At 42.5% G+C, this 12,105-nt stretch overlaps 1 protein-coding gene across 2 annotated transcripts in view; it reads right to left on the bottom strand.

Annotated features, from left to right (window-relative positions):
• Glis3 (GLIS family zinc finger 3) overlaps positions 1–12,105 on the bottom strand; it is a 421,425-nt gene that overhangs the window by 260,787 nt on the left and 148,533 nt on the right. For both annotated transcript variants that reach the window (XM_051199799.1, XM_051199800.1), the window contains one exon: positions 10,730–11,846. In XM_051199799.1, coding sequence (XP_051055756.1) covers positions 10,730–11,846 — 1,117 coding nt within the window. The remainder of the gene's footprint in view (positions 1–10,729; positions 11,847–12,105) is intronic.

The raw sequence follows: 12,105 nt of genomic DNA, 5'->3' as shown, positions 1-12,105 counted from the left end.
GATGAGCAATATTGAATTATGCACCCAGAACATGTAATTTGGACAAGGTAGGGGAAACTGAGTAATCCATTTGAGATAAGGAGAGTTTCCCAGCAGCACTGATTGAATGCCAATGGAATCTTTGGAAAGGGTGGGGGTTGGGAGGTGGAGGTTGGGCCTGGAAAAACTTAGCAAATTGAAAAGCAAACTTTCAAAGCTAGCATTGATGAGGGGAAAAAAAAATGTTCTTTAAAAGCAGACAAACCAAAACACTGTGATTAGACGTGATCAACACTCATAGAAACTCGGACATCAAAAGTAAAATGACCGAGATGTCTCTTCTCTTCAAGAAACTATGAAAGGCCTTCAGGGGACGGGGGGGGGGGGGGGGGGGGGAGGGATCTTCTGGCTTCATGGACTGATACCTTTCTCTGTGTTCATCAATACTTCCAAGTTTTCTCCTGAGTCCACGGAAAGACCACACTCCCAGCCTCCCTTGCCACCTGTTTTCTATGTGACTGAGCTCTGCCCAGTGATTTGGAGGAAGAAATATATCACTTTGAAAGGCAGTTGCTTAAAATCATTAACTTCTCTTTCATACTAGGCTCAGGCTGCTGCCCCTATCCTGAGGGATGGGTAACTGTGAAAAGCTAACTGTATTACAGCTTGGAAGAGAAATAAACTTTCATTTGACCAAGTCAAAGACCTGAAACTGTTCGAGACACCATGAGATCATCTTAACATATTTTACAACACTCCCCTTTGACCTTTTGCCTTTTCAAATCACTGCCTAAGGGTGATTTGACCCTCTCAACCACCACCTCCTTACCCACCCCAGGCTAGCTTCTCTCCACCCTCCAGCTTCAGGCTAGCACTGTAGGCACATGCATCACAATGCCCAGCCCTCAACTCACTCTTAAGGTGGTTTCAGAGATTGTAAAAAACTTGCAGTTCACTTTTACAGCTTACTCAGGAGGTGAAGGGAACAGACTCCTCTTTCCAAAAAGTCAAGTCAAAATATTTTACTTATTTGTAATACTTTATTATGGAAATTTTCAAGTATTTACACAAGTAGAAACAAAAGACTAATGAATCTCAATGTATTTACCAGCTAAGCTTCATGTGCTTTGTATGTGTTCATGTGTGTACATGTGTGTGATTATTAATTATTTTGTGTACTAATTACTGAGCTATGGAAGGCCCTAAAGGTGACCAGTAAATGGGTATGTGGTAAAAGGAAAAGAGCCTGAATCACAAGAACCACAGGGTATTTTTGAGGCCCCCTGTGAGGACTAAATTAACCTTACAGCTCATAGCACAATCATTTTCATTCCCCTCCATGTCCCTGAAGGAATTTTTGGTTAAAGGGAGGAGCTTAAAATGTCCTTCCTTCCTTCCTTGTCAAATCTCAGTTCCCTATGGGAAGGCCAACACACTGAAAATTCTCTTAGCCATTTACTGTCATCAGCATGGATTTATCTTTACACTGCCCCCAAAAGCAAGCCTCAACTGTGTGCCAAGGACAAACGGTGTGTGGCAAAGGGTCCTTTGAGCAGCGTGGACCCTTAAAGGGGGCCACCACACATGAAATGGGAATACATTTCTCCTTTAGAATTTCTTAATGTCTGAGTTCTCCATTTCCCCTTCTCCACAACTCTACTCAAGCCCAAGTCTATCTCCCTGGCTGAGGAAGTAGCAATGAAGCTCTTCTCAGCAAAACTGCCTGGCATTGGAGTGGAGAGGGCGTGGCCAAGCAGAACACAGCATAGCCAAGTTTCCTATCAAAGGGCATGCTCAGAAGTCTGGGTCCTGAGTGAAATGGCCATGAAACACTCGGAAGCACAGAAACTGTTCTAGAATAATCAGCCTGAGGAGCTGCCTCATGACTTTTAAGAGTAAGGATCCAGGACCAATCACGTGACCCACAAGAAGAGCTCCTAATGCCTGTGTTCTGGCTGAGGCAGGTAATCTGACCTTGGGCAGCACAATCAAGTAGTAAATACAGCCAATGTAGCTCCAGGAACAAAGGGACAACTCGCTCTCTTGGGCCACCACAATCTACAGAGGGCTGTGGTCTGCAGTGGTCCACAGGCTGGACAGACTCACTAGTAAAAAGAGCTATAATGAGAATAATTGATTTAGGTTTTTTTTTTTTTCTACTAAACATTTTAAGCTTTTAGCTCTGTTCCCTATTAATTAGTATGAGCTGGGGAAAAAAATACTAAAATGAACCTCGGCAGTAGAAGAAAAAGTTTAAAAGGGGCTGACGAGCTCAGCATAATAAGCGCCAGGCCACAGCTTTGTTTAACAGTACTTCAGTCTCTTTACAGATTATTAAAGGAAATATTTAACTAAAGGAGAGCTACTCATGCACAAGATAATGTACATGGCCTCTGTCCACATGTTAATCATTTCACATAATTGATCAAACAGTCTTGGTCTCCTTCTCTAGCCTTGCCCAGGTTTTTAATTGTTTATCTTCCAAGTCCACAACAGAAAAGCTTTCCCTTGTTCCCACTCACGTGGCTCCCTAGTGGCTCACACAGCAAAGAAAACAATCTGTGTGTCACCGTCTGATACACTGTGTGATTATAGGGGTGCGTGGAGGTGGTGTGCTTGGACACATGTGTGTGAGTGCATGTGAAGGCCAGAGGTACACATCAGATGCCCTCCTCAATTCTCTTATTTAAGATCATTGAATCTGGAGTTCATGGTAAGCTACAGGGATCCACCTGTCTCCCTGGCACTGAGAGGAGAGTACACCACCACACCAAAGATTTTATGTGACTTCTAGGAATCTCAACTTAGCCCCTCAACTGCTGCAGAAAATGCTTTGTCAACTAAGCCCAGTCCATAGGTACCCTGTAACAGAAAGTTAATCTGTAAGCCTAAGGGATGTTGGAAATGGCTAGAGTCAATGGCTCCTTTCATGTACACTAGGACACTGTTGCTTCCTCAGTAAAGACAGTGTCTGAGGGCTTTGTTTTTATTAACTAGATTTCCATTTATGCTAAATAGGTTTGTAACTGACCAAATTTGAGCAATGTCCCTGTTGAACAGTAGAATTCCTTTGGGGGTGGTCCTTACAGCCTCCCCCCCCCCATTCCACTCTTATCTAGTGTTTAAAACTATCAAATTTTTAGGCATCATTTCTTCTAATGGGATACTGTGTTCCCTCTAGTTAAATGTCCTCCTTCCTTTCTTTACAAGATGCAAGCATCCCTTAAGAAGGCAGTTCAGTCCCTACATACAGAGCAGAAGACCTCTTCTGCTTCTCACAGAAATAGTTTCACAGACTTGTATCACCACCCCTGCTTCGTATATGAAACATACTCATGGGTCAGCCTTGAACCATGAATTCCCCAAGAGACTGTCCCACCTGTTTGTCTGGCTTCCAGGGCAGGATGTAACTCCTCATTTGCTTTTAGTGGTCAGATGAGTGAAAGAACACTCCTGGAGTCCACACGTCAGTACACATGTTACGTGAGCAGGGTTGCTATGCCCTGGTTTACAGTAATATTCTAATGAAATAGAACGGAGACCTCTTTGTTTGGAACACTGTGGATAATCTACTCAGCACACTGCCCAGTCATCTCATTTTCCAACTTCTAAACCACTTCTCAGATTAATCATCTTAAAAATGGTCTTAAAGTTCTTCTAAAGAATTAGCCATTGTCCCTACTGAAGAGCAGGTCGATGGCCCAAGAAAATCAATATAAACACTGTGCTATCCAATAAGGGCAGGCAGGCTTCATTCAACTTTCTCGTCCAAGTCCATGTGAGTAATGGCAGTGATTTAGACTCCACACTATTCACACAGGATACGGCCACCTGGCTGCCCACAGTTGGGTGAATGTGAAATCAGGCATGCTCTGCCCAGGTCCTATGTCTGCCAGACATACATCTACTGCCCAGGGTTAATATGGCCATTGTTTACGATGGTCTAGAAGCTTTGGCTCAATAATAACTGTAAGAACTATTAACACCTAGAAAAAGAAAAAAGAGAAAGAAAAAAAACTGGTTTCCAACTCATTTGTTCTAGAACTTGAAGGAAGTATCTCTGAGAGATCAGAGAACCAGACAGACTGCCTTTTTAAAAGATATATAAACAAGTTTGTTCTTTTATTCTACAGGATCAAATTCTATCTGGACTCAAAGATGTCAACATGACCACTCAAAGAAGGGATAATTAAGAAATATTCTGAAGGTCACTAAAGACCTTTTTAATAAATTGCCAAATGAATTTTCCACACTGTTGCAGTCTGAAAAAGCTAAGCAAAATACATTTGTAAAACTATATACGAACAAAACCCAAAAGCTTTGACATATACTCCCTTAATCTAATCATTTGTGGAAAGATTTACATAATTCTAATTAAAAAAAAATGTTATTTCGGGGCATAAAATTAGAGATGAACCGCAAAATAAATGTGAACTAAAAGGGACATTAACCACCAAGTAGTTAATGATTTTGCCCAATGAGGATTAATCCTCAAATATCAACCTCTTAGAGACATTCTCATTATCTATTATTTTCCATTAATCCTAAAACCACAGAATAAAGAAACACAAACCATGGTTTTCTTCAAAACATTTGCTGAAATCTGTTATGAATTACATATTCAGGGCAAAGTTCAAAAAAAGCCTAGTTCCCCAGGTACAGTGGATTAAATGCTTTCTGCAGAGAAACAGAATTAAACCACTACCAAATGGCAGGTTTCCAATCTAGGAATGTGAAATCTGATTTGACAGGGGCCTTATAGATGGTAGTCACTTCCCTCCTCTGATGGTAACTTCTGTGGTTTCGCTGTTCCCTATTCTTAGGGGTTGCAGTTTGTGATGCCATATATATCTACAGTATGTTGAACATGTATATACATAGATAAATCTGCTTGTATCTCTCTCATGTAAAAATGACTGGGAAAAAGTCTTGAGATTTGATTTCACTGTTTGAAATCGTTGAGTTTGCATCTAATATTTGACAGACTGATGCCTTGTGGGATATGACTTGGAAGTTGCAGTCTCTCTGATCTTTACCAGATGTTTTACTGGTGGTATTTCAGCCTCAAGAGACAAAGAGGATATTAATGTTAATTTTATTTATTTAATCATATCAGGCAGATTTTATGAAAAGGGAAAATTCAGTCTTTTTTAAGAAATGTTTTGAAGATAGTTTTTTTTGGGGGGGGCAAGGAGAGTCTGTATTTGGACAGGATCAACTCTCCACTTTAAAACTGGGAACTATATGATTGCTTTCTTGGTGTCACTGTTAACTCAAGGAGCCCAGAAGATGACAATGCTGTGCCTGCCACTCAGGACATGTCCCATGTCAATATTTCACTACTAATAACCCTGAGCATATAAGATGGATATGAATTTGCTGCTACTGCCCTTGGCCACTCAACTCCTTCCCCTTTCATCTCTGTGGCTGTTTTCTTTTTTCTAAGAAAGATGAGTCTACCCTGGTCATTATCAGACAACAATAAAGATGAGAATATACTTGATAACACCACATCTCCATGCTAGAACTCCGTGGCATGTTCGGTTTTTATCCATCTAGAGCTCAAGGTCAGAACTTCGAAACTTGAAGAGCCTGGTTCTCAGGCATAGATACCCAATAGAACCACCTACAGGAACTTTACCCAGGCCCATCACATTGGAGTCTCCAGTGCAGACCAGGGACCAGGGCTCTGAAAAACACTCCAAGTGAGTTCAATGTCAGGAGAGCTAGTGACACTGCCCAGGAGGCCCTAAACAGGGTGATGCCAAACAATAATCTTGGGGAAAAAAATCAATTTTCCCCAGATATTTTTCTCATCTGAAAAATGGTATGTGTGGAAGGAAGCTGGAGTGTACACTAATCAATTTCCTACTGTATTAGGATAAAAATGCAAAGATGTAGACCATCTCAAGTAGAAATGAAAGGGTTCATAAGAAGCCCCTGCAACACCTGTACCAACTCCACCAACCCAGACAGAAGGGACAGCTTTTCCATACTTTAGTCTATACTTCCCAGTCTCAGAAAGACAAGAAGCAAAATTCCCCACATCCTATTTCTTCATATTTCTTCATTTCCCCTCTAGAAATATCCACTACTCTAAGATTACTGGTTACCCTGCCCATAGGATTTGTTTAAACACATAACTGTTTTTCTGCAGATCCTTATAATTCTTCTGTGGATAACAATGTACATAAATTGTATTATAGCACATTTCGCACATACCATGTTACTCAACTTTATTTTGTGAGATTTACCATGTGGAGTGTATTTTACTAATCTTCAACTCTTCCACAGTATTTAATAGGAATAAACCATAGCCAACTGATTTACCTTGTCTGTGGACAGTCAAGCTATATATCTCCACAAATGTAACCTATGAGGGTGTGTCATGCTGCTGTGTGAAGTAATCTTCAGGGTAGATACCTAGACAAGGTTTTGTTGGAATTGTACATTTGTACATTTCACCCTTACTATGTACTTCCAAACTGCTCTCCAATGTGGTTAAACCAATTTACTTTTTCTAAAAAAAAGTTAACACACATACACACATACCATTCTCCACACCCTTATCAATACTTGGCGCTATGACAATTTATACATTGCTGCCAACATAAAAGTTCTGGTGTGCTAACTAATAATTATAGTTAAATAATATTTTCCTAAGGTCCCTTGTGGTCATATAATTGTGATAATCATATCAATGCCAAATCTTATCAAAAATAACAAAATAAAGGTTGTGGAGGGGGGGAAAGTTTACAACAGATTTACTTTTCCTCAAAAAAATGTGTTGCATGGCCAAAGCTGGCCCATGACCCATACATCAGGCCATAAAGGGGAACGGGTACATGGCGCCAATTCTGTGTTTATTTTCTTGTGCTCATAATCCAATGTTACTTAAAAAGCAAACTGCCTAATATCCAAGCCAAAGCAAATATATTGGATTTTGCCAGGGAAAATGCCTGTGGAGAAATGAGTCAATTCATACAAAATTCAAAACTGTCTTTGGTCAGTGACATTTTCATGAAAATTTGTGGGTGGGTAAAAGTTTTGCAAAACTCTTTTTTGCTATTGGATTAAATTCATCCAGGAAAAATAAGCAAAGTGTAAGTGGCAACCCACATCGTTCCTAATTCCCTTCCGAACACTCCTTAACCTCCCAACACAAATGCTTTCAACTGTGCAGGAAAATGGGCCAGGTGGTTCTGATCCCAAACAGAACCCTACTTAAGGGACAGGCTGTTTCTCAGCATAAGCATTCATGAACCAAGCTTCTCATGTCATTCAGAATGCACTTCAAAAGCTCCCAGGGAAACACTCCTGGGCACTGTCCACTCCTCAACTTAAAGACAGAGACCTCCATAGGGTCAAAAGCATTTGACATATTCTTTTGGAACCATCACTATGGGGGCCTTAAGGAATGGTTGTATACTTTCACGATGTAATACAATCTATGCTATCATCTTATGAACATAGAAATGGTCTGGAAGAGAAAGGAGAAAAGCGAGAGAGAGGGAGAGGGAGAAGAAGAGAGGGAGAGAGAGAGAAGACACACACACACACACACACACAGAGAGAGAGAGAGAGAGAGAGAGAGAGAGAGAGAGAGAGAGAGAGAGACTTCATTAACTTCATTCTCTAAGACTTGTTCTGAATTGAAAGTCTGGCACCTCATCATCTCAGAAAGACTCGGGAGTGCTCACCAGTCAGCAACTCAAGACTCGCCAAAGACCTGATCCAAAAACAAGACGGTAGAAAGAGAATGGTGGGCACCTAGAAACTGCTTTAGTTAAAAGACATGCGTGGAATGACTTGGGTGCTTTAAAACCTCACCACATTTTGTTTCTGATTCATTTGAGATCTGCCTCTCTGCCTACTGAGGCCTTTGTTCTTCAAAACTTTGCCACTGTCTGGCGCTGTCCCCTTCATGCAACTTTAAGGACTTTTCATGCAACTTTACTGGAACTTTAAGGACAGATTTCATAGAGCTGGTCAGCATGGAATCTGGTGAAGGGTAGGGCTGTTTGGATGATAAAGGAACCCATCCTTTTCTTCCAGAAACAGAACCAATGACGTCAACATCTTCCCCTGGCTGTGCCACCAAGAGTCCTGAGTGATCTGCACCCCAGGTTCCAGTTAGTCTGCCACAGTCACAATGAGAAATGATTGACAAGATGCATTCTCCCATGGAGCAAAGGGAAGTTGGCACATGGGGAGGAATACACCACAGCCTCTTACTGTAAAGCAGGCCTCAGTCTTGACACATCCATTGTTTACCATAACTTCCAGAAGGGTTTTGTGTGTATGTGTTGCTTGTAGTCATGGCCACCAAACACATGGGGTCACCATTCCCTTTCTTGGTTCAATAATCCCAGAAAGTGAAAATGGTGATGAAACTCAATGACCATATATAAAAGAGTGATAAAATTCAGACATACATTAAATACAAATGGACTGGGCCTTAGAATTTAAACTACTCAGAGGCTCAGTAGCCGCCACCACAACCTGAAGAGCACCTCTCCAAAAGAACAAGCTCATTTTACCTGGCATGGCTCCAGCCGTGTTGTCTGCAGGCCCACATATCAAGCACACGACAAAAGGTTCGTGATGTGTAAACATATTCGAAAATGGTTGTCTTCCTGTTAAAAACATACCCTCCTTACAGCAGAGTTACAGCATCAGTTACTCCTAGGAAACTTCTCTTTGTCTAAGTTTATTTGCACCACAGCATGCGAGTGGTCTGTGATTCTGGTTTTGATACAATTAGATTAGCAGGGTGAGTTTTGCAAAGGTCCCACCTATTAAGGAGAGGGCAGATTAGGAGAACAGAATTACCTCATCTGCCCGTCCCAAGCGGCACAGTGAGCAGCAGAGCAAGTCTGCACACACTCACCTCTCAGCTAGTCTTCCCCTCAACTCTTTCTATTTTTAACATTCATCACGCACTTTAGCAAAAACCAACTCTGCAAAGTTGTATGACTTTGAAAACTCTGGGACCAGAGACAAAACTTGGGGAAATCCTATTGCATAAAAATTAATGTTGCAATGCAAAAAAAAAAAAAGTGTTTTTGATAATTCGAACTTTAATGTTTATTTCAGTAAAAACCAATCTAGTAAACTATTTTCAGCCAGGATTAGTCAGGACTGAAAAGCTGGACTGTTTTCCTTTGGAGACTGGATGTCTTTCCTGTTTGCAACAGGCTCCCATGTTCCAAACAGAGTAAATGGAATTGCCTTCAATCGCTTGTCTCATTCTGGCATTTTTAAACACAGAACCCTACTGACAGAGTATGGTTTGGCCTCCTGGAATGTAATTATTCTTTTCACTCATGGAACCTGGCATGCTCACAATGTATCAGCTTCAGCTTTTCCTTAAGAAAAATCACAACATGGGGTATAATGTAATGACAAGAAATGCAATTTCATTCCACCAGAAAACCTTAAAGCTCTTTCAAAAATACCTACAGCGTGGTGAAAAGTGCTTCTAATTCTTGCATTCCTGCTATTACCTGTATGGTATGCTTTTGCATGAATCAGAGTCTGGCCAATCTACAGTCAAACACACACAGTCCAGACGCTTTATATCACATACAGAAAGAGATGACTCTGGTTGGAAGGTCACCGTTCAAACAAGTCCCTTTTCCAACTGGTTTATAGTCTTCGCTTGATCACTGATCTCTAGAACTCTCAATATTAGGGGTATACACAGAATTCTCAGTTCCAACTCTGAAGAGCTATTCCTGTCCATCTAGACTAATAGGAAACATATGTTCTTTTTTTTTTTTTTTTTGCAAAGAATTCAGTGAGCCATGTCAGATTGTGCAAAGCTATCTCTGTGATTCCTGGGGGTGAAGTCCTGCTTGTAAGCCCTGAGGGTTTCTGTGAGGTGTGAAATTGTTGTGAAAGCATTTAAGAATCACATTATTCAAAAACAGTCAATTTTGCCAAGAAACAGAACCAGAGTTCCAGGATCCGTGTTGAGAAAAGGAGGTAGAACAGACAGAAGAGCTCATATTCAACTCCAAAGGCACACAGCCTTCTCAGCCCGCTGTCCTGCTTTTCCACAAAATCCTCTTTCCTCAAGATCAGGTGAGAGCCCACGAGACTCTGTCCCTGCGGTGGCCCCTGGTGTTTCCTTGCTGTAAATCACTAAGGAGTTTCACAATTCCGAAAGGTACCATGTGCTGGCATGAGGGTGTATGCTGCAACTATTTCAGTAGTCAAGTTCTTAAGGGAATTCCTTTCATAAACATCAAAATCATTTCCCCGAGCCCCAAATCTCACAAATTTTTAGAGGTAAAAACAAACAAACGAAAAACCAAAGTATTTACTTTGAAAAACTGCAAAAGCCTGCTTGTGGCACACACTGCCCCCTGCCCTGAACATCCATATAATCAAAAGAACACTGAATCTGTGCCCCACCCAAATTTTCCTGGACTACAGTCAGGTGTACTGGCCTCCACCACATGGTGGAGTGAAACAGCAGCCCCCAGTTATCAAAGAAACCTTCCCCTGGTGCCAGGTAGCTGAAGAGGCAAGCCACCTTACAGGTATTTCCAACACATCCAAATTCCACAATAATAGAAACTGTTTCCTTGTTTGATTTAAAAAAAAAAAAAACAAAAAAACCAAAAAACAAACAAAAACAAAAAAACAAAAACAAACAAACAAACAAAAAAAAACGCATGCATGCAACCAAGCTGGGCCTCCAAGAAAAGGAGACCCAGTGCTTTGGAAACTCCAACTCACTCACCGTGCACTTGTTGGGCTTCTCCCCCGAGTGGACCCTCATGTGGATCAACAGTTTATAACGCGCATTGAAGGGCTTGTACCTCCTAGGGCAGCCAGTCCAGAAGCACGTGAAATCTTCCCCCTTGCGCTGGTCTATGTGGACCTTCTCGATGTGCCTCACCAGTTCCTCCTGCTGGTCATACAGGGCACTGCAGTCTATCCAACGACAGCAGTGCTTGCCTCCGGAGTCCTCCATCTCCCCATCCTCATCCAGGCCAGCCTGGGTCAGGGCCAGTGGCTGGGTGTGAGGCAGAAGCTCTGGGTGGTGAAGGTGTGGGTGGGCATGGTATGGGGGTGGGGGGCCCTGAGGCGGGGGAAGAGGAGGGAGAGGTGGCGCCGAGGGCAGGTCCAAGGCACTACCTGGGAACTCCTCCAAGCGCTCAGTTTTGAGCATGTTGGCTGACTGGCCATCCTGGCCAGGTAGGCCCGGCTGCAGCACCATGTTGTTTCCAGGACCAGACTGCAGGCCACCATGCTCCAGCTGCTGCATGCGCTCGTACTCCAGTGTACCATCCTCGACGTAGCCTGGCAGTGCCTGTCCTCCACTGGCTAGCAGCATGCCTTTCTGTCCACTGGACACTGCACAAGACTGGGGGATGCAGCTGCCACGAACACCCAGGAAATGCCCATAAACCTCTGACTGTGGGGACATGTTGGCAGGGGAGGCTCTTGATCCGTTGATGTAGGCAACCAAGGATGTGGGCGAAGTGCGGATGATAGTATTGAAGTCAATCCCAATGCCATCAGACAGTGGGGACAAGGACAGCGCTCTCTTCTTGGAGCGGGTGGAGTGGGATCTGCTTGCTGAGTGCCGCGGACTAGGGTAAGGAGAATGGCTGTTTTCCATGCCAAAAAGGTAGGGTGGCAACGAGTTAGAGACGCTGTTGCTGGACCCTGGCGTGCTAGGAGGCAAGCTAAGGAGGTCCCCTAGGTCCATGCCATTTTGAGAGCCTTGGCTGGATGACAGTGAAGGAAAGGCCCTGTAGCTCTGAGACCACTCTTGCTTCACACTCAAGGCCGACTGACTCTCTGTCCGACTCAAAGTCGTGGATACCAGAGACTCTTGCAAAATAAGGGATCTGGAGAGGCAGCCAAAGAGAAGGGGAAAGAAAAAAAAAAAAAAAGGCATTTTAGAGAGCTAAGAGGACACTGGACTGGCAATCCCTTAAGTATTTCCTCCATTACATTCTTCACTAAACACCACTTCTTAGACTATGACAGAATCCAGGGCTTCTGGTATATAATATTTTACCAAGACAAACAATAAAAGTGAATGCTTACTAGAACAATGAAAGAGCTATTGTTATAAATAACTCTACCACTTTAATGAGAATTAAT

This window comes from Phodopus roborovskii, unplaced genomic scaffold, assembly GCF_943737965.1.
Source record: "Phodopus roborovskii unplaced genomic scaffold, PHOROB, whole genome shotgun sequence".
Classification (NCBI taxonomy): Eukaryota; Metazoa; Chordata; class Mammalia; order Rodentia; family Cricetidae; genus Phodopus; species Phodopus roborovskii.
The sequence above is the reverse complement of the archived record's forward strand: the minus strand, read 5'-3'. Positions and strand labels throughout refer to the sequence as shown.